At 38.3% G+C, this 27,993-nt stretch overlaps 13 protein-coding genes across 13 annotated transcripts in view; 5 read left to right on the top strand and 8 right to left on the bottom strand. All coding sequences in view use genetic code 12, as the record gives it.

Moving 5' to 3' along the window:
- Positions 1–340, top strand: part of CORT_0G00220 (Nag3 transporter) — a gene marked incomplete at both ends in the record, with an annotated part of 876 nt that extends 536 nt beyond the window's left edge. Inside the window, one exon of the mRNA XM_003870792.1 lies at positions 1–340. This exon is cut by the window's left edge and continues 536 nt beyond it. Coding sequence (XP_003870841.1) covers positions 1–340 — 340 coding nt within the window.
- Positions 341–489: 149 nt separating this feature from the next.
- CORT_0G00210 (Dac1 N-acetylglucosamine-6-phosphate (GlcNAcP) deacetylase) lies at positions 490–1,761 on the bottom strand (the record flags this gene model as incomplete). The annotated part of the gene is made up of 1 exon (XM_003870791.1): positions 490–1,761. One exon carries the CDS (start codon positions 1,759–1,761, stop codon positions 490–492), a length of 1,272 nt encoding a protein of 423 aa, XP_003870840.1.
- An 878-nt stretch (positions 1,762–2,639) lies between these two features.
- On the top strand, positions 2,640–3,398 carry CORT_0G00200 (Nag1 Glucosamine-6-phosphate deaminase; the record flags this gene model as incomplete). Its single annotated transcript, XM_003870790.1, has 1 exon — positions 2,640–3,398. The coding sequence occupies one exon, from the start codon at positions 2,640–2,642 to the stop codon at positions 3,396–3,398; it is 759 nt and encodes a 252-aa protein (XP_003870839.1).
- Positions 3,399–3,638: 240 nt separating this feature from the next.
- On the bottom strand, positions 3,639–5,309 carry CORT_0G00190 (Hxk1 N-acetylglucosamine (GlcNAc) kinase; the record flags this gene model as incomplete). The annotated part of the gene is made up of 1 exon (XM_003870789.1): positions 3,639–5,309. One exon carries the CDS (start codon positions 5,307–5,309, stop codon positions 3,639–3,641), a length of 1,671 nt encoding a protein of 556 aa, XP_003870838.1.
- A 657-nt stretch (positions 5,310–5,966) lies between these two features.
- Positions 5,967–8,429, bottom strand: CORT_0G00180 (Nag6 h; the record flags this gene model as incomplete). Its single annotated transcript, XM_003870788.1, has 1 exon — positions 5,967–8,429. The coding sequence occupies one exon, from the start codon at positions 8,427–8,429 to the stop codon at positions 5,967–5,969; it is 2,463 nt and encodes an 820-aa protein (XP_003870837.1).
- A 95-nt stretch (positions 8,430–8,524) lies between these two features.
- On the bottom strand, positions 8,525–11,176 carry CORT_0G00170 (hypothetical protein; the record flags this gene model as incomplete). The annotated part of the gene is made up of 1 exon (XM_003870787.1): positions 8,525–11,176. The coding sequence occupies one exon, from the start codon at positions 11,174–11,176 to the stop codon at positions 8,525–8,527; it is 2,652 nt and encodes an 883-aa protein (XP_003870836.1).
- Positions 11,177–11,269: 93 nt separating this feature from the next.
- Positions 11,270–13,522, bottom strand: CORT_0G00160 (sulfate permease; the record flags this gene model as incomplete). Its single annotated transcript, XM_003870786.1, has 1 exon — positions 11,270–13,522. One exon carries the CDS (start codon positions 13,520–13,522, stop codon positions 11,270–11,272), a length of 2,253 nt encoding a protein of 750 aa, XP_003870835.1.
- A 78-nt stretch (positions 13,523–13,600) lies between these two features.
- Positions 13,601–14,563, top strand: CORT_0G00150 (Aim45 protein; the record flags this gene model as incomplete). The annotated part of the gene is made up of 1 exon (XM_003870785.1): positions 13,601–14,563. The coding sequence occupies one exon, from the start codon at positions 13,601–13,603 to the stop codon at positions 14,561–14,563; it is 963 nt and encodes a 320-aa protein (XP_003870834.1).
- Positions 14,564–14,663: 100 nt separating this feature from the next.
- Positions 14,664–19,100, bottom strand: CORT_0G00140 (hypothetical protein; the record flags this gene model as incomplete). Its single annotated transcript, XM_003870784.1, has 1 exon — positions 14,664–19,100. One exon carries the CDS (start codon positions 19,098–19,100, stop codon positions 14,664–14,666), a length of 4,437 nt encoding a protein of 1,478 aa, XP_003870833.1.
- A 1,045-nt stretch (positions 19,101–20,145) lies between these two features.
- On the bottom strand, positions 20,146–21,033 carry CORT_0G00130 (hypothetical protein; the record flags this gene model as incomplete). The annotated part of the gene is made up of 1 exon (XM_003870783.1): positions 20,146–21,033. One exon carries the CDS (start codon positions 21,031–21,033, stop codon positions 20,146–20,148), a length of 888 nt encoding a protein of 295 aa, XP_003870832.1.
- Positions 21,034–21,367: 334 nt separating this feature from the next.
- On the bottom strand, positions 21,368–22,936 carry CORT_0G00120 (hypothetical protein; the record flags this gene model as incomplete). Its single annotated transcript, XM_003870782.1, has 1 exon — positions 21,368–22,936. One exon carries the CDS (start codon positions 22,934–22,936, stop codon positions 21,368–21,370), a length of 1,569 nt encoding a protein of 522 aa, XP_003870831.1.
- Positions 22,937–24,155: 1,219 nt separating this feature from the next.
- On the top strand, positions 24,156–24,374 carry CORT_0G00110 (hypothetical protein; the record flags this gene model as incomplete). Its single annotated transcript, XM_003870781.1, has 1 exon — positions 24,156–24,374. One exon carries the CDS (start codon positions 24,156–24,158, stop codon positions 24,372–24,374), a length of 219 nt encoding a protein of 72 aa, XP_003870830.1.
- A 1,814-nt stretch (positions 24,375–26,188) lies between these two features.
- CORT_0G00100 (hypothetical protein) lies at positions 26,189–27,526 on the top strand (the record flags this gene model as incomplete). Its single annotated transcript, XM_003870780.1, has 1 exon — positions 26,189–27,526. The coding sequence occupies one exon, from the start codon at positions 26,189–26,191 to the stop codon at positions 27,524–27,526; it is 1,338 nt and encodes a 445-aa protein (XP_003870829.1).
- Between the last annotated feature and the right edge of the window lie 467 nt (positions 27,527–27,993).

The raw sequence follows: 27,993 nt of genomic DNA, 5'->3' as shown, positions 1-27,993 counted from the left end.
CAGCTGGCTTTCTTGGGCTGGTCCATGTTTCTCCGGTTTAGCTGCCGGTTTCGGATTCTGTTGTTTGTACAACCCAGCCAATAACTACATTGTTGACTCATACCAACATTATGCTGCTAGTGCATTGGCTGCAAAGACATTTGTCAGATCAATGTGGGGTGCTTCTGTTCCTTTATTTACTATCCAAATGTACCACACATTGGGTTACGAATGGGCTACATCATTGATGGCATTCATTTCATTAGCATGTTGTGCAATTCCATACTTGTTTTACATCTATGGAGCTAGAATCAGAGCTTACTCTAAATATGCTTATTCTCCAGGAATGGAAAACAAGTGATTGTGAGAAATTACACAATTTTTGCATATAGATTATTTATATAGAGGTCGGCTACATTAATAAATTTATCTTGAAATGAACATTTAAACCTCTTTGTTTACAATAAACCAAACTTCTAAAATTCAAATATATTGATTTCAAGTATACATCTATAACATGGCGCTGATTTTACTTTCCCTGTTGAGGCTTGATTTTTGGATATCAGACGAAGCAATTTCATTACCCAACTTATAAACCTTGGTGACATATCCTTCTTTGTTCAAAACAACTAAATCAGCATCGCATCCCACATTCAAGAACCCTTTTTCATTTTCAACTCCAATGGATAATGCAGCATTATTAGTTGCTGTTTTGACAGCCTCTGGCAATCCAATGTTGGCCCATTTCATCAAGTTTCTAATACATTGTGGTAATGTTGTAGCGGCACCGGCTAAAGTATCAGTGTTTTTCAAGTATAATCTATCACCGGTCTTGACAATAACTTGGTCATCCCACTTGTATTCTCCATCTGGTAAACCTATTAAGTGCATAGCATCAGTTACCAAGACACATTTAGTTGGATTTGACTTGTAAGCCAAATTAATCATTGATGGATCAATATGTACGCCATCACATATAAGACCAAAGTATGGAATTTTGTTTGGAGAAACCGCGGGCGTGTTTATCAAACCGACCACACCTGCATCACGATGGTGAGGTTGTGGCATTGCATTGTACAAGTGGGTAATCATTGTGCAACCGTTTTCAATAGCATCGACACCGGTTTGATAATCTGCCATAGTATGGCCGATTGAAAAAACACAGTTTTGTTGTTTGACGTAAGGGATCAATTCCAAAACACCCGGGATTTCAGGAGCTGCTGTGATTATGCAAACATTTTCCAAAAGATTATCTTTACCACCATATACTTGTAGTAGCTTATTTTCACCACCCTTAGCATCAACAAAAGTTTCCGATGGATGGCACCCTTTCTTTTTCAAGTTTATAAATGGGCCTTCAAGATGTGCCCCTAGGGAGTCAGTTTGATTTGACAATCTTGACTTTTTGTATAACGGAAGGACCTTTGTGTAAACGCTAGGGAAGTTGGACGTTACAGTTGGACAAAGTGAAGTAACACCAGTAGACAAGTACTTTGTCATTGCATCTCTGTAAAATCTCTGAAAATCCCTGATATCGTCTTTAGTTGAGTTTTCGTTCAAATTTGAAAAATTTAATCCATAGATACCATTATTTTGGATATCAATAAAACCTGGAGCAATAATCTGTTCATGCAAGTCAATAGTTCTTGTGATTTGATCAAAATCCCTTGGTTTGTTGGCTATCTTTTTAGTGTTGTTGTCGATATATAAATCGGTGAATTCGTACAACTCACCATTATCGATGAGATGACAGTTGGTGAATCTTGTATATGACATGGTCATTGTGAGTATCAAATTTGGGTATCAAAGTGCTTGAGATCTACAGTAGGAGATCTAAACTATTTTGTAGACTCTCATATCTGGGAAGAATTGCGCATGTATAAATATATATATATATATATATATATATATAAGTAGTAGTAGATGACCATGTGGGTCAATCGGTGATTGATAATGCGTTATGAGTTAAAAAAATTGGAAAATGTCACATCAATTTCAGTAACAACGTTGCATTTGGAACAAAGTGAGAAAAAAAGAAACGCGGAGTAAGATGATATCACGTTTTCAATCATCTTTGAAACCACATCTTCTTTTCTACATCATTGCTACGAGTTGGTGGCGAAACTCAACTGGATGGGTGCTACAACTACCACGGATGTAACCAAGTACCTATTTGAACTGTTTTAACCTCCCCTAAGGTGATGGTTAGGTTGCGTATATAATATGACAAACTTCGCAACTTCAAGGTGGGTAAAATGTAACATCGATCGCGCGCGTGTAACATTAATTGATGTTACATTAAAGGCGTGACAGAAATGAATTAGGGCAAAATGCTGGACCAGGATGGGGTTATTTGCAGTGGAGATGCCCCCTGCTGTGTAACGACGTCAATTACAATGTTGTGGCCTGTGTGAGTCTTGGCTTGTGTGAGTTGTGTGTTGTTGTAACTGTTACAATTTCTCAAGCAAAATGGAGTCCTTCCTCTTTGTGTCATAATTCGGATATCTACAACATGATGACAATTTTTGCAGATGCCCAACAGGATAAGTACAAAATATTTAGGTTTCATTGGCATACAAAGAATACTAATAGTATATATTGTTGTTTAATCCTTCTGCTTTTATATACAAGAATATGGACCATAACCTTGCACATCCACCATGAAACAAGCTACATTTTCATCACCAGACGATGCTTCACAATACTTGGCTGACTACATCATACACAGAATCAAGAGCTTTAAACCAACGGCATCGACACCATTTGTTCTTGGTTTACCTACCGGGTCATCGCCGGAAGGGGTATATGCTAGATTAATTGCTGCTTGTAAACAAGGAAGAATTAGTTTCAAGAATGTTGTCACTTTCAACATGGATGAGTATTTAGGATTGACTCCAGAAAACCCACAATCATATCACTATTTCATGTTTGATAAGTTTTTCAACCACATTGACATACCTAGAGAAAATATCAACATATTGAATGGATTAGCTAAAGATGTCCATAAAGAATGTGCTAATTATGAAGCCGAAATTAAAAAGTACGGTAGAATTAATTTGTTCCTTGGAGGATTAGGACCAGAAGGTCACTTAGCTTTTAATGAAGCTGGTTCAACTAGAGATTCCAAAACTAGAAAAGTCAACTTAGTCGAGTCAACAATTAAAGCCAATTGCAGATTCTTCGATAATGATGAATCAAAGGTTCCAAAACACGCACTCAGTGTTGGTATTTCTACAATTTTGGATAATTCTGATGAAGTTGCATTGATTGTGTTGGGTGACAGTAAAAAATTTGCATTGGATAAGACAATTAATGGTAAGAAAAATGACCCAAAGTATCCATCTAGTTATTTACAAGATCATGATAATGTATTGATTGTTTGTGATAATGCTGCAGCAGGATTAAAGTCAAAATTGTAAGTAGGAAGAGTTATAGGATATAAATTAATAGATGGGTGCGATGAAAAAGCTTGTAAGGTATTAGTTTGCAGGACTTTTGATTTAATTTTAGTGCAAAAAAAAATGAAACCTTGTGGCAGCTAACACATATTTATTTTATACACTTTCATTCCATAATCTTCATCAATAGATTAGAGTCAAAATTTACGTTGCAAAATGCTTTTATAAAATTATTTTTCTATTAATCCCCCATATGCCTATTTACTTTGAATAGTAAGCTGCTCCAATCGCAGCTCCAATTATTGAGCTGTTTTCAATCAATTCCAAATCAATCTTGTAACCACAAGCCTTGGCATCTTCACTTGAATTGACATAATTGATAACCAAATTTCTATAGTTGTGGAAATGGTTCAACACTGATCCAACGTAACCAATTGTTAACAATCCCTTTAAGTCATCTAACCTATTGTACTGCTTTATAAGTTTGAAAAAAGCAATGATTGCGTTTGCAACTATGAAAGCTGCTCTTTGTATAATCGCCTTGATTACATATCTGATTATGGAAATGTCTGAATCTGAAATTGTTTTTTTCCACTGGTATACTTGACAAATCCTTTCACCAATGGCATCAAAATCGTGACTTTCATTAATGAAGCACATAAGCTCACCTTCAAAACCATCGTATTTGACATTCAGAATTATGTTTAGCTCCTCGCTATCGAATTCAGTGAAAATCTCCTTCCTTTCAATCAATTCAGCTAAAACTAATCGAGTCAACTCAGGCAAGTACCTACCACTGGTCATCAACTCATGAGGTTGAAAAATAGTGTTTGTCTCGGGGTCAGGCAGTGAATACGTTTTAAAATGGTGTTTGAAATTGTCAAATCGATCGTCAATAATGGCATCATACTTTGTAGCAAAATCATCACATAAATGTTGTCCAAACAATGATAATTCAGTGTTGAAAAGCATCTTTTTGTCAATCAATTTGCTTGGATGCATATTGTCTTTACTTGCCTCCAATGAGCAGCACATATTGAATCCGGTCCCCAACACCATAGCTAATCTCATTTTCTCATCCAAAAATGCTCCTGCTGCGTACACAGCTAATGAGTCGTTCAAGATTGATCTGATATCAACTTTTACGTTGAACTCCTCTTGAAAAACAGATTCAAACAACTGTTTCAAATCTTTGTCGTAAATATCGTCTCCAATTGTGTATCCTTTTGACACATGGCGAATTTTACCATTATTGTAACTTGTCGTGTCCAAAGGAAATGACCAAGTGATACCAGTTTTTATAATATCAGACAGCTTCAATATTTCTTGCTTTTTTATAGTCTCCATAATCTTTGATCCAATGAATTTGAAAAAGTTGCGGTTAATAACCTTGTATTCGTTTGATATTAGCCATTTTTCCTCAACAACAACATTTATTCGATCAGATCTAGAGTCATATTTTTCGTCTTGCGGTGCAATGTCAACTACTGCAACTCGAAGTGTAGATCCACCTAGATCGACAACCAAATACAGTCCATTTTCATCCCCAGCTGGTGAGATATTATAATTTGGCAACATTGTTATAGAATTTTCCGTCAATGATGAGTTAAAGTCGGATAAAAGAAGCTCTGAGTGTTTTTCCAAGTTGTTATCTGTCAATGGGTCCCTAAACGATTTTATAATCAAATCGAGCGATGATGATATTTTGAAATCGTGAATACTAATCGAATCTGTGCTTGATATGGGAGACGAACGTGGTGATGATAAAGAAGAAGAACCTTCTGACAAGGAATGAATAGACTTGGTGTCCACTTCTATCTCTTTAGATTCCAAACTAGTGATTGAGCACGCTGCCTCATTCTTGTTAGCGACTCCAGACTTTACCCCATACGATGGGAGATTATTGATAAGTGTGTTTATGCTTTGAATCATAGGATAAAATGTATAATATTCAAATATTGGTAGTGCATTCTCTCATTCAACGCTGAGCGGTTGGATATTACCGTGTATTTATGCTAGAATAGTTGCAATAGTAATGAATTATAGTAAAGTTTACTGTCCTTAGTTTTTTTGGTGGGTGGGTCTTGTAACATTTATTTTTTTCTTTAAGTTTGTGCAACTTTCAATTGTACATAGGTTGCAAATCATAAAACTTTTTTTAATCTCCCCGAATTTACCTCCAATTACCAAAGATAAAGCTCGGGTGGAATGGATCACATGGGGCAGGCAGTTAGCTTTAATGTAGCTAAACCATGCAGTCAACTGCTGTGTGCTTTGTCGGGCGTCCTGTACCTATTGGAGTTACCTTCTATTCTGATGTTGCATTAACAAAAAAAATGTGTCAATGTAATGATGTTACATTGAGTGGGAGGACGACAAAAATACACTATGCTACCAAATGAAATTCTCAGCTGCAACGATAATCATATTGGAAAGAGGTAACATCTGTATATACGATTAGATGAGTACTTACACTCGAATCACAATGATCAGGTGGTATCAGTCTACTCAAGCATAATTGTGGATCTACTTTTAAAGGTATCCCTATATTCTACAATTTTCAAAAACTTCAAGATTAAAACCTATATACTACTCAGTTCCATCCTCTCCTTCGTCACCCACGTCTTTGACATTCCTTTGTTCTTGTGTCCTTTCAATATCATCTTCGAAACTAGCCTGTTTTACCTTTCCTGTCATCTTGTCGAGATTACGAGCTTGGATCTCGTGGTCGTCAATCAATACTTCGCGTAATTTTTCCTTTGCTATAACCACGACGTCATCAACTAACCTCTGCCCAACAGCAATTGCTGGTTTCAAAAGATTCAAGGTGTATAAAATGTATATTGATGCAGCCAACACAATAGCAAGTGCAAAGGTAAAGGGATTACGCACAACAGCCATAAACTCATTCCAACCTAATGCAATGATAATAAGGTATACATAATAAGGTATTTGGGTAACATGTTGAACAATTGAACGTTTCGTTTCCACAAACTTTGCATCAATCTCTTTCTTGAATTTTGATAATATTTGTGCCTTTTCAGTCTCATTGATAATGTCAGCGAATGAATACGACTCGTCGTCTTCTTCATCTTCGTCATCACTCTGGCTAACCTTCAAATTCAAGTATTGTGATCTTAACATTGGACTAAAGATATCAAAATCTGGCACAATCTCGGAATTGTCACTGAGTTTTGCAATTGTAAGAATTGACAACACTGCTAAAGCGTGTTCCTTAGCGATAGCAAAATTGGCTTCCAATTCCCTTGCATCTTGGTACAATTTGGGTAAGCCATTGGAATCGTACCTGAACTTGTCGTCGAATCTGGTTTGTAAGATATCAAGGACCCTCTCCTTGTAGATGAGCTTGTGAATAAGATCGTAAAAGTTGTTCCATGACTTGAACTTGAATTTCTTCACAGCTTCTTCATTATCTTGCTCGGAAGTATTCAATCCAAAATCTCCGTTATACTTGGAAGTGAATTCATTGACGTGAAAGTTAAATTGTTTCAAAATCTTGTCCCAAGTAGAATCGCTAGGATCATTAAGCTCAAATTGTATTGTTTTGGACAAATTGGTGGACAATTTTTTTGCTGATTTGTTTACAATACTGTCCAATTCAATCCTTTGCTGCTTGGAGATTGTTGATGCAAGCTCCTTTTCCACTTGCTCAATTGTATCATCGTATGTAAATGCACCATCCAATGAGATTAAACCTAAGCTTGTTTTAATCACGTTCACAACATTGGCTGATAGCTTCTGACTCTGCTGAACAAAATCTTTTCCTTTCAACGCTGCCAACTCCAGTCTAAATGAGGCTGTGGTAGTTTCGATCAACTGCTTGGCATACAAGTCAAATAACTCTTTATATTTGTTGTGCATCAATGACTCCAACTTGACACGTTTTTGTTCGTAAACTGGTTTGTTGTACTTTGCTGCAGCATAGTCGTACTCTTCAAGAACATCGTGCTTCAAGTCAACAAACACTGCTCCAATATCTTCGTAGGATGGATCTTTTTCAACCTCTTTAAATAATTCGCTAAATTTTTTCAAAAATTCTTGATACGTCTGTTCCACAATTTCATCACACTTGAACTGTGCAACCAAGATTTGTTGAGTTGGTAAATCCAAGTCCTTGTTGTTTTCAATTTGTTCCCAACACTTTTCAGCATACAATGTCCAACCCTCGACGGGGATACTGTGATGATATTCCGGTTTGAAAAGATCATTCTCCTTCACCAATCTGTCACCAAGTTTAGCAATACCTTCGGAGAACTCTTTTGGTTGTAATATTTTATGGTTCAATGCATGAAAGTCCAAGTCAAAAAAGTCTTCAAATTTCAAGTGGCTCAATTCACCTGGTTTCAGCAATGAATCCCAAATCTTTTTCAAATCTTGCGTAATTGTTTCAGCCAAACTTTCAACTGGCGTTGTTCCAACATGGTCTCGAATGACGATCAATAATAACACCTTGTGGTCGTTATTAGAATCCAACTTACTCTTTCCAAACAAAGTGATGTTTACTTCAAAAACTGTTTTCAACAATCCTAAATTGGCACCTTGGTATAATCCAACTTGAGTTTCCCAAATGTTTAGAATCAATACTTCCGAAGTGGATAATGCAAATAAAGCCGCTTTCCTCTCAAAGTCCTGGTCTTCTCCTCTTTCTCTTCCATCTGTTCCTTCAACGTCCATCACGAGAATATTTGATTTTGTGGAAACGTGGCCAGATGTTGTTGAAACTCCCGGTGAATATGCCAACCAAATACCCTTGGTTGTTTGTTGTCTGCTGTATTCATTCATGACATCAAAATTGGTGTTGAACAAGTTGTTCAACAATGTTGACTTACCTGTTGATTGTGATCCAAACACTGCTACGATGTGATAGTTGTGGCCAACATGTGCCAGTGACGTCTTGCTAACGTAGTCTAAAATCGCATCATTGAATTTTTTGTTCTCATCAATGACCTGAATGGCATCTTGTACATGAATCTGATCAACAGGTACAAAGGAGGAAGATGAAGATGTTTCGGATAATGGTTCCTCACTCATTGGTTACTTGATATGTCGTGGGTTTAAAGTGGGGGAAAGAGTTGTTCACGGAAAAATAAAACTAAAAAAATTATCACAAGCTGCGAATATTCTGTTTATATTGTTTTTATACCGACTACGAACGGTTTCTCCTTCTCCATCTCCTTGAACTTAGTTCTACCATCATCCAATTCTTTTCTCCACTTGTTCAAATCCCTGAATCGGTTTTTCTCAAATTTTGTCCGCCTTCTTAGCTTTATTGTTGCTAGCACTAATGTTGCCACACCTTTGAAGGTAAGTTTTGGTTTAGTGGATCCACCAACGTATTCTGGGTATAGACCGACAACGGCTAACTTTGAGTCATCATTAAGTTTGAAACGACTGCTCTTGATTTGATCGATAGCAAATTCATACATGAACTTGAATTCCAGAGCCTTGATAGTAGCATCCCTATACCTGTGTTTAAAGTACTGCCATCCATTATTGTAATACTTGAGACGCTCCATATCCTCAACTGATTTGAGATTGGTTTTGTACTCCAACAATTTGTCTGTAAGCTTTCTGTAGTCTTTTGTGGTGTTGCTTAATTGTGCCTTGTAGTCGCTCAACTGCTCCTTTAGTTCTTTGACTTTGTCGTTGTATGAATTCTGTATTTTGGCAATTTCAGCATCACTATCCACTTTAGTATTTCTTAGTTGTTCTGTGATTTCATTGAGTTCCTCACGTGCTTTCTTGAGTTGAAACTCCTGGTACGCCTGTATTGCTGACTCGTTTTCTTTCTTGTCGCTGTTCAAAAGACTTTCCATTGATTTGAGTGCCTTCTCTTTGTTGACTACTATGTCTTGTAGGAATTTAACCTCTTCATGTGACTTTGTGAGTTCATCTTCCAACCTTCTCACGTGGAAATCACTATCCTTCAAATCACTCTTCATGCTCATTATTCTATCTCTCACATTTGTCTCGAAGATTTCGAGCTCTTCTTTGCTTGAAATTCCCAAATCCTCAAGAATCCTTTGCATTTCCTTGAGCTTCCTCACGAGCTCTCTGTTGTCATCAAAGACATCTTTATTGTCTTGGTCTCTTTCCTTAAGTATTTCCAACTCGTCTTTCAATTGAGTAGCCAACTTTGATAGCGACACAACTTCTTCTTTTAGTGCATGCTCATTTGATAACAACTGGGACACTCGTTTGTCGGCCTCAACGTCATTAATGTTTTCAAGATTGTCAATCTCTTGAAGGCAACGTTGAATATCCCGTTTCATCTTTTCAGCTTCATTTTGTAAGCTTTCATTTGTGGAAGCAAGATTATCTTGATGGACAGCTAAATGAAAATTCTCCTCCTCGAGCTTTTGAATATGGGCTTCTTGCTCGAGTGAAACCTTTTCTTTGCTCTTCAATTTGGTCGTTAGAGAATCCACCTCAACTTCCAAGTCTTGACAGTGTGATGCTAGTTCCTTTACCTTGCTCTGCAATTGTGAATTCTCCTTCTTCAACTCATCCATTCTTACGGCATCAACATTCGAATGCGTGTTCTCGGCATTTTTAGATAGAGCTTCCTTTAATAATGTCTTCATTTCTGCTTGCTCTTTTTTCCCACGTTCAATAGCTCTTTGTGCCATATGAAGCTCATTCACAAGATCTCTAACTCTCTCTTTCTCTTTATCAAGCTTGTCAACGAACGACCAATTGTCCATGTTACTCTTCCGCGCGTCATTAGCCAGATCATTTGACTTGTTTCTTTCGTACTCAACCTGATGCAACAAATCCTGGTTTGTCCTCATGAGAGCATCTAAATCAGCTTGCAACTGTTTCAGTTTCTTTGTCTGGCTATCGAGTTGTTTTCTAAGCTCTTGATTGAAATCATTGAGTTCATTCAAATCAGCGTGAAAATGTTTTCTCACTTGAGAAGTATCACCAGCCTTTTCTTTCAATGTGTCTACCTCCCTTTGAGCTGTGTGCAATTTTATTTCAGCATTTTCAAGTAGCGACTTCAAATGCTCCAGCTCCGCCTTATATATCTGATCATTTTCCTTGATCAATTGATTCAACTTCTTTATTTGCTGGCTGTCCTCTTGTGCTTGCTTTTGCTTCTCTGAACTCTCGAACTTGGCCAAATTTTCGTACTCTCTAAGCTTTTCCTCATAAATGGCAAGCTTCTGCTTTAATTCCAAACACTCATGTTTTAATTCAGCATTATCGGCGTTGTTGTGTGATACGAATTCTCTCTCCATTCTTTCCATATCCTCTATTAACTTGTTTATCATCTTGTCTTTATGTTCGAGTTCGAGTAGGTATTTCTCAGCATGTGAGTTCTTTTCTGACTGTCTCAATCTTTCTTGCATCAACTTCAACTGACTCCTAAGCTCTGCATTAGCCTCGATCATGCCACTATCACCCTCTATTTGTTCTACCAGCCTGAGAAGCTCCCTATATTTTATTTTCCAATCAAGCGCTTCTTTTTCCAACTCTTGCATTCTTATCTCCACCTGATTCACTCCTAACCCTATGTTTTTAAAAACAGTCTCCTGTCTCGGTGTCCTCTTATGGGGTCTATTAGGAGCTCGCTTCTCAATATCATCTTCCCACTCTCGTGTTGTATCATCAAAACTAATGTCGCCTGAATCATAATAAATGTTTGTTGAGTCTTTCAACGTGTGAAACAAGTTTCGATTACTGGGACGGTTCTCATCTGCATTCTGACCTCGAATGACCTGAAACTTGGTATTTTGTCTCCTTTTACCAATAGGCGTAAAGTCAACGCTAGCCATTGCTTGATAAAGATTGTTGTTTACAAAAAGAAATTACCTTTGTTTACATTTTCGGACGCGTTAAATAAATAAAATAAATATACGAGCTACCAACTACACTTCCCCATAAATCATCTCAAAGCAATCAATCAACCGTAAAGCTTCCAGAATGTGTTCAAAGTAAGGGCCATTTCCAAGCATACCGCGGCATCCTGCAATAGTTCCATTGTCACTGTGACCTGCCAAATTTTGAATCTCGTTGTATTTCAACTCTTCCACATCGTGGTTGAGGAGATCACGAATTCCAGCTTGTTTTAAAATTGGTTTTACCTTGCTTGACACTCGTACAAACAACGATCTGATTCCCCTTCTCTGATAATTTGTTATCAAGTTTTTAACCGTTTGTGCTGCTGATGAGTCAATCGAATCCATACTATCGAGATCAAATATCACGTATCTTGTCATTTCCTTAACACGGCTTCTTTTCAGAGCTGGATGAGCACGTGTAGAGCCATACATTTCTACTCTTTTCAATCTCGCCACCAAATCGCTGCTATTGGTAAAGTTCAATGGCTCTGGGATTTTAATAATTAAGCACCCTTCAACTTCCTCAATCGCCCCAATGTTTAACAGTGTTTGCTTCATATCATTGAAAACATTCAACCGTGATATACTTTCATCAACCTGCTCTACTGGGACATCAGCGTCAACAAATGTGTTTGAATTTGGAATTCTGCCTAAAATTTGGATTCGAGATGCTGTGGAGTTTTTGATAACTCTGATTAAAGAGTAGATGAGACCAACTGCAATGCCACCTTCTATGGAGAAGAATAGAGTGGTGAATACCGTTATTGCAAACGTGATGAGTTCATCTCTCCCTCCAGTTCTCCAATAAAACACCAACTCATAAGGTGCTTCTTCAATCAACAGAATACCTATGACACTTGTTACCACACTTAACATACATTTCGGAACAAAGTACAAGTATCCAAGAAGGAATTGGATCGTTAGGAGAGTTAGCAAGCCCATTATTGCTCCAGACATGGTTGTCTTGGCCGAAATTGCGTTAATTTTGCTCCTACCATAGCCGCCAAATGCTGGCAACGCACCAAATATGGAGCCAATCACATTCAAGCTACCCAAAGCAACCAATTCTCTATTTGTAGAAATGGGTAAATCAAATCTTGTGCCCAATGATTTCGACGCAGTAGTGGACTCAAAGAATCCTAACATGGCACAAAGGAATCCGGAGGTGCCCAATTGTTTTATAAGCTTCCACAGGCTAAGGGGATTGTAAAGTGTGAGAGACCTATTGTCTTTCACCTTTCCTATGATCTCGACACCATCAAGATCCCATCTAAAATATTGGCAAAGTATTGTAGCACCACTTACAACAATCATAATTTCTGGGAAAAGAACCACCATGGAATTTTTGCTTCTCTTTTTGATGAATCTGCAGATGATGATTATCAAGAAACCAATAGCTCCAATTTTTGCACTTAAAGGGTCGAATTGGCATGCATTTCTTATCAAAAAGATCAACTTGTCAAAAGGGGAGTGAATATCCATTTGCGAAGGGTCATCTGAAATTTCCTTCATCAATTTCTCCAATCCTAGGATTATGATAAGCGAGTTTATATTCATAACCACTCCCACACCAGCGATAAAACCTTTCAATAATGATCCACTTAATACGTTGTCCAAAAACCCCAATCTTCCAATACCAAATCCTAATAAACTAGCTCCACTAAGGAACGTAATTACCGATACGTAATCCAAAGGATCTAAATGTTTCTTCTTCATGTGGTGGAGCAAAGGTTCTATCGCTTGCCCCACAACCAAAGATATCGGCGCCTCAGGTCCAACGACCATTTGAGGAACACTGCCAAATATCAAATAAATAAACGGTGCAATACCTAATGAGTACAATCCTGATATCACTGGTACATGCGCCAATGTCGTAGCATATGACAATGACAATGGAAGTTGAAAAAAAACCAATGTCAAACCACCAACCAAGTCACCAATGAAATATCTAAGATTGTACTTTCCAATCCATGACAAGAAGGGTAAATAATATGGAAGTATATCACTCCATTCTAGATGTTCTAAATTCACTGTGGATGCGGGGGCATATTGTTTGTAGTTTATCGAATTTGTCTCTGAACTCGAGGAATCGTCGGTGTACCTGTTTATCTCGGTTTGGATTAGCTGTTGCCTCTCGGAATTATAAACACGCTTAGCAGATATAGGCCGTAAACTAGGTGATGGACTCGCTATTCGTCTTGAGCTCAGCATTATCGACAAAAGATAACCAAACAAAGATGTTGACATCTGAATGTCGCTTTTTTGATGACTGTGCGACATTGATTGCGCAATTGGAATTCAAAGAACGAAAAAAAAAGTAAAAAACAATTCGGGAAACGCCCTTTTTATTCACTGACAATGATATTCAAGAGATTGTTTTCAGTTACAAGATCATTGAGGGATAGTTTGGTCTTGATTGAAGGCTCCAAAGGTCAAATCAATCCGGCATCCTTGTCCACTGTTTTTGCTGCTGCCCAGATTGGTGAGCCGATAACGGCATTGGTTGTTGATCCAAGTATAGCTGATGGGGCGGCCAAAGTTGAGGGTGTTACCAAGGTCCTCAAAACTGGAAAAACATACAATCACTACTTGTCAGAACAAGTGAGCCCCTTGTTGAAACAATTGATTGATGGAAAGTTCACCCACTTTTTAATTTCCGGATCCTCTATTGGAAAGTCGATTTTACCAAGATTGGGAGCTTTGCTAGACGTACAACCGTTGAGCGACATTACAAAGGTGATTGATGGAAAGACATTCGTACGTCCCATTTATGCCGGGAATGCGTTGGCTACTGTCAAGTCAAAAGACAATGTGGTTCTTGCATCTGTCAGAGCTTCTGCTTTTCCACCAGCAAAGGAACAAGAGGCAGCACCAATTGAGGAGGTAACTGCACAAGCTGAATCAGATAATAGTGCTGAATTTGTTTCTGAAGAATTAGTTACATCCGAAAGACCAGAATTGGGTTCCGCCACTCGTGTGGTTGCAGGAGGTCGTGGGCTAAAGAGTAAAGAGACATTTGATGCATTGATTGATCCTTTGGCTCAAAAATTAAATGCCGCAATTGGTGCATCTAGAGCAGCTGTTGATTCAGGTTTCTGTGACAACTCGTTGCAAGTTGGTCAAACTGGTAAAATTGTTGCACCTGATTTGTACTTTGCAATCGGTATCTCGGGTGCTATACAGCATTTAGCCGGTATGAAGGATGCTAAGGTGATTGTTGCTATAAACAAAGATGCAGAAGCACCAATTTTCAATGTGGCCGATATCGGCCTTGTTGGTGACCTTGAGGCTATTGTGCCAGAGTTGACTGAGAAGATCTAGAGCGATTAGGTAAATCTACGATGTGACAGTGTTGTATCATCTTGTTACAATTTAGGGTCCTTGTAGTAAACGCGGATACTTTTCAATTACTATATACAAGTTATTCTTTATTCTTGATCTTTTGACGATCTCCTTTAGGCACTCTAGCCAACCAGTAGAAGAATCCAGTAAATACAATATTAATTGCAATAAACACAATAACCAATCCAAAGTTTCTCCATCTTTCACTATAGCTTGCATCAATTGAATCCAAAAAGGTGTTTGTTGAACTCATGGGACACAACTGGCAACCATTTTTTCCATCTGATATGTACCCACCAACAGAGTCAACGTATGGCTGTAAAAATTCATGACATGTGTACCCCTCAGGTGGATTCAAATCCAATAACTCCGCCTTGCTGCATATAACTTTGGAATTCGCCAATGCTGTGGTTAAAATTCCCTGCACCATGTAAGTGAATGGATTGGCACGGTACATGAATATCCAAAATCGTGGAAGCTTATCTCCAGGCTTGAGAACACCACAAAAATTCAAACACATTGTGAATAATATTGTGGCAAGATTGGCGGCATTGTCGGCCAACTCAAGAAACGAGATACACATGAGACCCATAGTACTGGTGTACACAAAGAACGAATTGATAAACAACCACATCAACGCGCCTCGTTCCTTCACAGAGTGTGTGGGCTCCGCATTTGCGTATAGACCAATTGGGTAATACCAACAAAAGTACGCCATTGTACCAACTAATATCTGAGGGGGAAACTCAGCTGTTATTTGCGCCATTATGAAAGCAAACCAATTGAATGTTCTTGAAGGTGCCTCTCTAACTTCATAGACCTCTCTTTGCTTCACGTACTGAGGAAGTAATTGTTCAATAAGGGTATTGAATGGAACAAAAAAAAGAAATACCGAAAACATTTGATTTTGCAAGCCTTGTATCGACTTGTCAGCCTTGAAGAAGGAAAATCCATTGAACAATGATGCCAAAACGACTAAAATAAATTTGGCATAGATGAATCCTGGTGATCTCCAATTTTGTACCATTGCTCTTTTAGTAGCAAGGAGATATTGTTTCCAGATTGGAGCTGCATATTTAAACTTTGTTTCTAGATCATCATCACGAGGAAGTTTTGATAACTCAACTACCATGGTGTCCAACTCCTTTTGAACTTCAGTGTATTCACGAGAGTTTTTCCAAACCTCAAAGTAGTCAAACTTTGCATGCGATCCAGGAGCCGCACCAACCACTTGCAACATCCAATCAGCTGGATTTGCCTCTTTGGGACATGGGTCGGCACCATTTCTCTCAAAATAGCTAATCAAAGTTTCAAAATTTTCTCCCAAGTCACCAAAGTAAACCGTCTTACCACCTCTTTGCAAAAACAACAAGCGGTCAAACTCTTGCAACAACAATGCTGATGGTTGGTGGATCGTACACAAAATAGCTTGTCCGTGGTCTGCCAACTTTCTCATCAATTTACAAATAGACCATGCGGTTTGTGAATCCAATCCAGACGTAGGCTCATCAAGGAACAATAACAACTTAGGCTTGGCTACCAATTCAACACCAATGGTTAAACGCTTTCTCTGTTCAACATTCAATCCTTCCCCGGCAACACCTACTAATGCGTCACCATATTCGGTCATTTCCAACAAGTCAATCACATAATCAACATATTCGTCCTTCTCCTTCTTGGAGATCTTGTCTGATTGTCTCAAGTATGCAGAAAATTGCAACGCCTCTCTGACCGTCGAGGTAGGCAAGTGTAAATCTTGTTGTTGCACGTATCCAATAGACCTTTGGAATGACGAGTCAAGTGAGTGCCCATTGACCAACCTCGTGCCATCGGTAATGACACCAGTGGTAACTCTTTCGGACAAACAGTTCAACAAGGTAGTCTTACCAGCACCAGAAGCTCCCATCAACGCTGTAATTTGACCAGGCTTGACCCATCCATCAACGTGGTCCAAGATGACTCTATCCTCCTTCTTGATCTTGACCTGGTACGTCAAATCCTTCCATAGGAAGACCTCATTGTTGCTTGAGAATTCTGATTCACCTCCTTTCGTTTCTGCCTCTCCATAAGGAAGTTTCTCTGTTGCTCCAGCTTCCGTATCGCCATTGGCCAATCTCTGTCTCTTGATTTTCTTCAAGGAGCTTCTCAAGAACAAAACAATTTCACCCTTTTGCATGGCACCTTTATTAATCTCGGTCAATGCAATGTAAAGGAAAAAGAAAAAGACAGCAAAGCCAACGGTGATTCCAAAATTCCTCCATTTGTGTGTGTTGTAGTAGCTATATGCAACTCGGATGTAGTCAGACCCATTGACAATATAGCTCCCCGGTTTTGATCCCACAGCTGAGCAAACTCTGTTCTCACTTGAAATATTTTCATAACCAGGACCGACTGGCACATATTCAGAACAGACAAATTCACGATTGTTGAACTCGTTAACCATTAATGATTCAAACACATATCCCACAGGGTTAATATAGTTGATCCATCTAGACCAACCCAACATCTTTGGTGTGGGAATGACAAACCCAGTAAAAATAACCATAGCTAACAAAATTGTAGTGGCGGGAGTCATTGAGGATGAAATGGAGTTAGACATGGCTCCAATAGATCTGAAAATATGTGACATGACCAAAGTACACCAAAAGCAAATCAACCAGTAAAAGAAGAACCGTCCGGGGTTTCGTCTGAAGTTGACCATGAAATAGAACACAAAATTGAACGACATCGATGATATGATCTTAACTGGTAGTTGAGTTATTATACTTGCTAAAGCATCTGCAGATGGTCGGTAGAGTGCATACTTTTTATGTTTCTCAACGATAGGCCTAGCGTCAAAAAGTGACAAAATCTCCAAAAGCGATGCGAATGCATTGAACAAAACAGCAAAGAACATGGCAGCACCTCTATAGTAGAACGAGCCCGTATCTTGTTGCAAATTATAAAACACCGAACAAAGGATAAGACCCATGGCAAACTGTCCAACTATTGTAAATATTGTCACCGATGGTTCACCTTTAGTCAAAAGCCAATTACGGTACATGAGATATTTCACTTGCATGTAGAATGAAACTGTATACAGTGATTCTGGTCTAACATGGTCCGACTGCTTAGCAATATGTGATTCCTCAAAATTTTGCTTAGTGTTGAGGTTATCACATTCAACAAAGTATTCATCAATCTCCTTGATCAAAGCACCATACTCAGGCGAGTTTTTCCACCGTGCTTCAAACTCTTCTGCAGTACGGGGAACTTTATCTTCAAACCCCGGACGTGGTGTCCTTTCGGCTGGGTTGGATAATGATGTCAAGAAATCAGCAGTAGTTTGTCTTTGAGGACAATCCCACCCCATGTTGACGAAATACTCTTTGGCTTTGTCTGCACGACCAAAGAAGATTTGGTACCCTTCGTACAAGACAACAACCTTGTCGAAGTAATCATAAGCATCTTGCGAACACTGATAGATTGCAATCAATGGTGTGATTTCTAAAATTGTTGCTGATGTCTTCAATGCTCGGATAAACTCCAAGGCAGTGGCTGAATCTAATCCTCTCGTGGCATTGTCCCAACATTGGATATTAGCACCATTTAATGACGCCTCAGCAATTGACACTCTCTTTCTTTCACCACCAGAAACACCTCTAACAAAATCATTACCAACATTGGTATTCTTTGTGTGTAACAACCCATAGGTGGCCATATACACATCGGCCATGTGCTCGGCGTACTTTTCTCTGTCAACATTCTCACCTCTGTTTTGTGGTGTTCTCATCCTGGCTGCAAATTGCAAAGTATCACCAACTGACAAATGTGGGAAATGAACATCAGTTTCAGCTGAGTAGATAACATCACCTCGATAATGTTTGGTTATCTCTTTTGGAGTTAAGCCATCGTAGGTTATCCTTGACTCTTTACCAATATGAAAACCGTAGGTGTTGACAGCGATAGTTTTCAACAACGTCGAACAACCTGCACCTGGTCTACCCAACACAACCGTAAGCTCACCTGGTCTCATAATAGCATCCATGTCTTTCAAAATATCGAACATCTTGGACTCATCTTCTTTTCTTAAATGACCCAAGGCTTCCGTGGTGATTTTCCAAAGAGCATTTGTTACTGTTGGTTGATAATCAGTGTCATTTGCAACTCCATGAGCTCTCAAATCACGATAAGCTACTCCCAAACTAGATGGTTTGTAGTAATCCCTCTGTGTCTCAAACAACTTTCGTTGATTCTTTACCCAAAATTTAGCATCAAAATTATCCGAAGTAGGATCAAGTCTTTCATCATCAATTTCTCCTGTAATGGGATTTACTCCGGGTACTTCAGACATGTGGGTTAAGTACCGTGATAACCCTTCTGCAGAAGTGGAATCCTCATATGTATAAGTTCTTGCTAAATTCTGTACACCTTGAGCATCAAATCCTTCATACGTCCCCATAGTCAGGGAAGATAAACTCTCGTGCTCGTCCTTATTGAGTGAGTTGTCTTTTTGGTCAGTTGTTGAGTCAGACATTGCTTTGTCCTTCTACATATATTCACTTTAGACGGCATTTACTATTAGTTATATAGTCTGTGACTAAATGCAAGACGAAAATTCGGATCTTGACTAACACCGATAAATAGCGGATCTTGACACAGAAAATCAAAGAAGGGGGTTATTAGCACGTGTCGTTGAAGCGGTGACTCTGTCTGCATCTGTGCTACTCAAGTGTCACTCTTTTCTGTGGTAAATGTAATATTCGGAAACAATAACGCGGCTGAGAAGGCTTACAAAAGAAGCCGAATTTTTTGAGTGAGAAAAGTGTCAAATGGCTCAATACGATACGGTTATACGAGGCTATCTCCTTAGCACAGCCCCAGTCGAGGGTGATCTCTCAATTTAGACTTTCCGGGATTTTGTTGTCTCCCGTGTTTTTACATGCCGAGTTTTATTAGATAATCTAAAACGAACTAGCTTTTCCTATTGGTCGAGTGCTTTTAGTCAAAAATTTAGCCAAAATTATTTACAGTTTAGTACACCCTCCGTTTGGCCATTCAATTGATAATTGCTGATCACACCAGAACATTTAGGGAGTATTGTGAGGTCTTTACAAGGGTGATAATTGAAGGTACAAGAGTAGTCAACAACAGTGACAGACTTTCTCTGGTCGTACTAAAAATGAGAAGACAAGGTGTTTAAACAAAACAGTCGTTATTGTTGCTACCAAACGGGACTAACTGCTTTAATTACTTGACACGTAGTAAAACCCATTTCAGCTGAATACACCTTTGTCAACATACTTCCGCAACACTAATATACCAACAATACGACGTGACAAAAATATATTAAGAACATTGCAAGTAGAACAATCAGCAAAACCATTTGCAATCAGGTTACCAAATGTGCTTCAACTGCTACTGGAACCAATATGTTTTAAGTGTAGATTTATTGATGAAAGTACACCTAATATAAACAAGGAGCATAAATATGTTAAGTACAATATAGTCTTTCCTATACATACTTTCCTATACAATTAGATAATTCTAAGTTAGCAACAGTGCTGCATTTTTCAGCACAACTACTCATCAAAATTGTTGAAAGGGGTGTCGTTGTATCTCTTTGTTCCTTCCTTTGCTTCCAACTCGTTCAAAGCATCAAAATCTTCCTTTGGCAATGTAAATGTCTCAAAATTTGAAAGAATTCTCTTCTCGTTGACCGACTTTGGTATAACAATTGTGTCTCTTTGAACGGCCCACGAAACCAAAACTTGAGCTGGATCAACACCGTTCCTTTGAGCAATCTCTTTGACAACTCTGTTCTCCAAAACAGGTGCTTTATCGGATCCAAAAGGAGAATAAGCAGTCAAGTAGATGTTTTTGCTCTTCAAGTAGGCTATCAATTTTTCATGGTTGAGCAATGGGTGGGTCTCGACTTGGTTTATAGCCGGTACCACATCAACGCCATCAGCATTCAACAACTTTTCCAACTTGTTGATGGTAAAATTAGCAACCCCAATAGCTCTAACCTTTTTACCTTCTTTGTAGATCTTTTGCAACAGCTTCCAAGTTTCAACATAATCCTCATATTTTGAAGGATCACCCACCTCCTTATCAGTGTTTTGAGGCCAATGAATTAAGTAAAGGTCGATGTAATCGAGGCCTAGTCTTTTCAAAGATTCATCCAAAGCTGCTTCAACATTTTTATGGTCGGTGTTCCACAATTTTGTAGTAACAAACAATTCTTTTCTTGGAATTCCTGAATCGTTAATGGCTTTACCTACTTGTTCTTCATTCTCATATAATTTTGCATCGTCAATGTGCCTGTAGCCATGTTTCAACGCGAAATCAACAGATTTGTATCCTTCATTGTTATCAACAGATCTCCATGTACCCAATCCAACAGCAGGGATTTTAATTCCGTTGTTCAAGGTGTAAGCTTTTGTATTTGGTTTCAATGTAGCAGGCATGATGATTGTTGAAGTTATTGAATCATTTTATTAAACGGTGGCGGGAGTGGACCCTTTTTATATTGCAAAACTGTGGCATAATCGATAGCAAAATTATACTTATAATTGCTAACCACGTATGACACAATACCGCCACGTCATAATATATGAAGCTGCAGTATAAAGTTGTTGACTACTTTGTGCTCTTAGACGGATGCAACCACTCCCAGTCTTCAAATATTCTTTACCTTTCGCAACACTCGTCTTACATTTTAAAACTCATTTTTGATTGCTATTGCTGGATCATAAAAAAATTTTGTACACAAAAGCTCCACCGGGGTTCCGTCTACACAATCTATTTCAATGCGTGTTTTGATTTACTCCGAATATAAGCACCGTACTTGCTAAAAAAGAACGGTACTGGGATCATCAACACACCCAAACATCCCAACAATGTAGATGCCCACTTGATAGTTAAGTTATTAAACATTTGCTGTGTAAAGAGTGGGAAGGCAGCACCAAATCCTGATCTAATAAATGTGAGTCCCGCTAATGCAGTTGCAGCCACGTATAGATAACAATCGATTAGGTAGGTCATTGTAGGCAAAAAAATCAACATTAGACCATTGCCTATAAAAAAAGCCCCGATAACGGGAACAATCCAATGAATATAATGAGGGTAGTCACCAGTCCAACCTAGCCAGAATATACCAATAACAAATATGACTGCACCAATCATCACAGGGGGTAGTCGCATTTCTGGAACTGGTTTGGTTCCAGTTTGTTCGAAAATTTTGTTGTTTCGTATTTCGTAGAGAACATTAATTAGTGTTCCCGAAAGCACTCCAAGCAACATCGACAAATAGGGGAGTTCTGCCACCCCTCGCGACCAGCCATATCTACCTTCAAAAATCAATGGAATGACAGTCAAAAACGAGTAAAGTATGCCATAAATGAAGGAGTTGTAAAGGCTAATAAGGAAGACTATTGGCTCGGTGAAAAGCAATTTCAAAGGTCTCAAAATACGGTCAACAACTATATCTTTCAACCTCAAAGACACGTCCTCGTGCGGGGCATATATACCCCAATTTCCTGTCTTTCTTCTCAACAACTCTGCCTTTCTTGCCAACAACACTGGATGATGAGTCTCTTGCAAAACAAAAGCGTTCATTACCAACGCCAAACAGCCAATTATCCCAGATATGTACGAGACCCACCTCCAACCAAGTTTACGATTCTTGATTACAAATCCTCCTATAATGGGAGCCATCATCACAGCACCAAACAAGACACTCCCAAAGCATGCCATTCCAATACCTCTTGCTTTTGCTCTAGTGATATCAACCATTATTGCTGCCAGTACTACGACTGGTGCACTTCCTAAAAAACCAGCAAAAAACCGGCAAAGCATGATTGTCTGCAAATCTTTAGCAGCAGCCGTTGCAAACTCAAAACAGACATAGCCAAAAGATGACAAAACCATCACAGGTTTCCTTCCAAATACTTCAGACGAAGGGCCATATATTACTGGTCCAGCAGCAAACCCAATGATAAACAAAGCAGTGCCTAACTCAGCCACAGACGTACCAATGTGAAATATTTTCTTTAAATCCTCGTTCGCAGAAGCAAACATTGCTGACCCCATCGATAAAGAAAATGTGGAGAGCCCCACTGCAAAAGTGTATAACGCTTTCTTGGCGAGCGAGTGGTTATGTGGATGGTAGGGATCACTTGCTCCATCGAAAGCAACGCAGTATGGTATCCTATCTGGTAGTGGTGGTGGGAAAGGTTTGTCTCCACCAATTAAAAGTGTGGAATTCACTTCAATGTGATCTGGTGTGATTGTTTCGTAGGGTATCTCTTGATTAGCTTGATATGTGGATTTATGGCTTTCTTCTGTATATATGGGTGGATCTCGAGACATGGTCCTGATTTTTGCAAGTGTAGTCGACACATTATGTTATTGGACTTTGAAGATGCTTTGTTTGGTATTCCGCGGTGTGTCAGAGAAAATATCCGCTTTTTTTTCGTGTGGCATTTCAAGTACAGTGTTTTCAGAATGAATATCGCACATGTGTTATATAAAAAGTCGCATATTGTATCGTAATAAATTCGCATCCTCTTTGTTGAAAAAGTCGTAGACAAAAAACTTTCAATATCATACAAGAGGTCGAAAAGATATCGCAAATGGTATCCCTTGTTATTAGTAGCATAGTATGTAGAGTGCGATTATTGGGAATTCTATATGCGGGGTTTTTTTAGGACTATGAGCGATATCATTTTGTTTATAGTTGTGACTTTATTACTGTGGTTGGTGCGAATCTATTACAGTGCAGTGCGGAGTTAATTTAGAGGCATATGCGACCTTTTAAGTAATACAGATGCTACATTCATTCTGAAAATAGTGTATAAACTTGTTTAGAAATTAATGTTCATGCAGGATGGACTAGGGCGGTTTCATACAATATCTTTGTGTGGTCTTTGTGTTCTGCCAATGTAACTGTTTTTTCTATTTTACGAGACATTCGTAAAATCACATTACGCGATTAATCGTTTTTGGTGCCGTGCCAAGAAAACAACAGATCCTTCTATTTGTTATCAACATTGGTGCCATGCAATTTCATGGATAATTTTGAAATGTCTAAATAGTATGCTTGATGTGGAAGTCAAAACTATGAAAATGACAAAGGATTGTTTTGCGCTTTTCGTTAGTCGACACAACGACTACAGCGATTTTTTGAAGCTACAGAGTGACTTTTTACCTCCCTTTTTTTTCCAATTACTCCTTGTTCTTACTTTGCAGCTCCAGAAAAAGAAAAAAACAACCGTGGCTCAAAACTGGCATTCGCAAAAAAAGAATAATGGTATTCGAGGTAGTTTAATGCCTCAGGTCTTTATCTAAATAGGAATCCAATTTACCCACGAAAATGGTTATGAGCTTTTTCTTTTCCTTTTTGAAATCCATTGAACGATTTCTCAAAAGATTTATCTCTTCCTTATTTGTTATGCACTGATAATTTAGCATATAAATAGAGGAGAAGAATCTCTGTGTTGAAGTGAGTGGGATCTTTTTCTGACAAGGAGCTTCAACCACCAAAGTGCTAACGGAATCAAGAGCTCGGCACAATTAAGGATTTATTACAATGGGGGTAGACACTGATCAAATCGGCATTTGGTGTACAAACTCAGATGGACTGACTCCATATACAGGTGTTGCTTATGAAACTCAACGCTGGGAATGCGTAAATGGAACACCGTATGTACCAGCAAGTACATACAAGGCTGGCGCACAAAGAGGGTTTATGAGTAAGATGCTAGTGGTATTGATGGTATTGATTAATACTGTGTTGGGTATATCCTAATCTCCTATTTTTGCCTAATATTGCCATTAGTACATGTGCCAAGAGCTCAGTCAGCAAGAGTTTAGCTACCTCATTATTAGGTCGAAATTGTGTACATTTGGTCTTGCTCCTACATTTAATAAACGGAGTCGAATATAACTTTTGTGTTTTATTCTATCAATAACATTATGGTTAATTTTGGAGTTTTCATTTTGCTCTAGGTGTAGAAATTATACACTTTTGATTTACTCTATGGGTAGATATCTCAATCGATTAAATTTTTGCATCCGGATGTTCTATTGATACACATTGAGGGAAATCAATAACGACAAAATCACTCTTATTGTTTGGATTTGATCGATCTCTGATTATGATGTTGAATTCATTAAAATCACGATGGATTAAATCTGCTTTGGCGAGCTTGACAATAAAACACATGAGATCATGAGAGAAGCGAAGATGTTTTCAAACGGACATGGGGGCAGAGCGGGCCAGCTAATGTAACTGCCTTGTTGGACGCAGGGGTGCAAGTAGTTGAGACTGTTGGCCAGGCACTAGCAAACGACTGCAGAGTTGATAATATTTATTTTGCCCTTAGTGAGGGCGTGTTAATTAAAGTTTTGGAAGAGACAGACAATAGAAACTTAACTAAAAGAAATGCACCAAATAATTGCAGATCTTTGCTGAGAAGATACAGACAGTATCAAGTTGCACAGCACGGTGAGATATCAGATAGTGTTGTTTCTGATAATGAGATCTAATACAAGAGTGGAATATAACAAGGAAGGTTTCTGATAGTATTATTCAGAAACAAGTGTGAAATACAAAAGTAAGACTATTGAAAGGTGAATTGGGTGAGGTATAGTTGTGTGATACCAAGGACCATAGAGAGTAATATTATCAGAAGGTAACATGATATATTAACATGCATTGAATTACTATGTAATTCAACTAGTTTTGTTTAACAATCTGGAGAATATAAATATGAGTGAAGAACCTTCAGAATATCTATATAGAAATTGTGTTTAGAATCTATTGAATAAATCAATTAACTCGTCTTGTCTCAACCAGAAGAAATCAACAGTAGTGATACTCTTAACCAACAACAATTTTGGTACATTTTATGGTTTTGTGTATGCCGAAAAACTATAGCAGCGGCTTTATGCGAGGGAGATTTACACTCACTCATAAAAAAACTAGCTGATATATTGCTCCTTTCTCTGGTTTATTATCTTATTACAATTGGTATCGATTCGGTTAAAGTAATTAAATAAAGTGTAGATTAAGTATAAAAGAGTAGTATAAAATCTCGACGACTTTTTCAAAGTGTCGACGAATACAGTATTTTCAATATGAATGTCGCACTTGTGGCATTTAAAAAGTCGTACATTGTATTAAATTAAATACTCACTTGTCTTTATTTTAAAATCGCATCTTCTCTGCATAAAAAGTCGTAGACAGAAACTTTTTTATATCTTACTAGAAGGCGAAAATATATCGCAAGTGAAATCATCCGTTATTAGTAGCAAAGTATGTAAAAGTGCGATATTTACGAATTCTGGATGTGATATATTTACAGAGCCATATGCGGATTTATTTCACTCGCAGTTGCGAACTTTTTACTATGATTGGTGCGAACTTATTACAATACAATAAGCTAATTTAATTTAGAAATATATGTGACTATTTTAGTTACACAAGTGCGATATTAATCCTGAAAACAATGTACAAAGGACATGCGCTTTGGTTACGCATGACTCACAAGACTTTATAAACGCATAGTTCACACTTTGCCTGAACCTGTATTCCTTTACCGAGTCAAAGTTATTGATAGTATGATCACCACCACATCAATACGAGAAACTACAGTCGAAACTGTAAATCCGTTTCAGGAAATGACTACACTCGAACCCCCGCAAGAGCAAGAGCCACCTGTTTCGGCAAGACTATTTCATGTTGTCTCATCAAACAAACTTGGGATTTCTGCTATTATTTCCGGTTTTCTATGCAACTTTATGGTATTCGGAATTGCTTTTTCTTATGGTGTCTTTCAAGAGTTTTATGGTAGCCCATCGGGTCCGCTTTCACTGTACTCGGATGCTAAAATTGCTCTTATAGGTACCGTTAGTACGTCATTGACATACATATGTGGCATATTCAACAAAACGCTTATGTATTATCTAGGTCCATGGAAAGTCATGTTACTCGGATGTGTTTTGATGAGCCTTGGTATAATTGTCACTGGGTTTTGCTCTAATTATTATCAATTTATTTTATGCTCAGTTGTACAAGGAATTGGTGGGGGGATATTGTATCTCCCCCCAGTTGTATGTGGGCCTGTATACTTCGACAGACATAGAAGTTTAGCTAGTGGAGTGTTATTCTCGGGGACTGGAATTGGTGCTTTCGCATTAGCAAATTTTACAAGATATTTGATCAAAAAAGTCGGATGGCAATGGGGAGTTAGAATATTGGGATTTATGAACCTTGGTGTCACCGGTTTAGCTAGCTTTATGGTGTTTGAACCAAGATTGCCTAATTTCAGAAGCACCAACTCTATTTTAAACTTTAGTCAGTTGAAGTCGCTCAAAGTTATTCTACAATTGTTCGGATCGTTGTTGCAATCAGCTGGATATCTAATGCCACTTATATTCATGTCCAAGTATGCCGTCTCATTAGGCTATTCAAGCTCTCAAGGTGCCTTCTTTATTGGATTGAGTAATTTGATCAACGCTGCATCAAAGGTGGTTACAGGAATAATTGCAGATGTTGTGGGGAGGATGAATACTTTGATGATTTGCAGCATCGTCTCAGCAGCACTCATATTTTCACTTTGGCTACCAGCAGCGAAGGATACCTTCATAAGCTTGGTTGTGCTATATGGTATCTTTTCTGGGGCGATTATTTCTTTATTACCACCTTGTTTGATTGAAATTTTTGGTATCGGATCATATACCCAAATAAGTGGTATAATGTATTGTGCTAGAGGTGTTGGTGTAATTATTGGTTCACCAATTGGTGCTTTGTTAATCAGTGGTAATGGCCTACACCCTAAAGACTATACAAATACAGCCGTATACGACGGTATTTTACTAAGTGCATCAGCTATATGCCTAGGATATCTTTGGGTCTTGGCTTTCAAAGATAAAAAACCTAAGAATTGGAAATTATAGTTAATTGTTAATTACAGGAGTGACTGGATTTGCGTTGTAATCTGTAGTTCTATTTGAACTTTGGATTTAATTTCTCCTTTTCTATTGTAATATATCTACTAGCCTCTTTCGTAGAACCAAATTGCAGCATAGTACCAAAAGGTTAGCATTGTGTATGTCTATTACTGTTCATTTATATTCTGGCTGTTGTGATCCCCACTCAAGTCTAGGAAGTAGTGTATATAGAAGTAACAGTAAGACTACTTTCTATACTCATTTGCTATCTCGAAGTTAATCATTTTCCCCATGTGCTTGTGGTTACAACCATAGAGCCAATTTCAGTCCGCATCTTGTTGCTGTCTCTGGAATTACTGGCCTATGGTATTCTTTGCTTATTGACAATAAGTTATTCCTGTGGCTTGTAAGAAGTTTAATCACAAGAATAGTTTCTGAGGTTTCAAAAATTCAAAAATGCGCACAATAAAATC

This window comes from Candida orthopsilosis (assembly GCF_000315875.1).
Source record: "Candida orthopsilosis Co 90-125, chromosome 7 draft sequence".
In the NCBI taxonomy this organism is placed as follows: Eukaryota; Fungi; Ascomycota; class Pichiomycetes; order Serinales; family Debaryomycetaceae; genus Lodderomyces; species Lodderomyces orthopsilosis.
The sequence above is the reverse complement of the archived record's forward strand: the minus strand, read 5'-3'. Positions and strand labels throughout refer to the sequence as shown.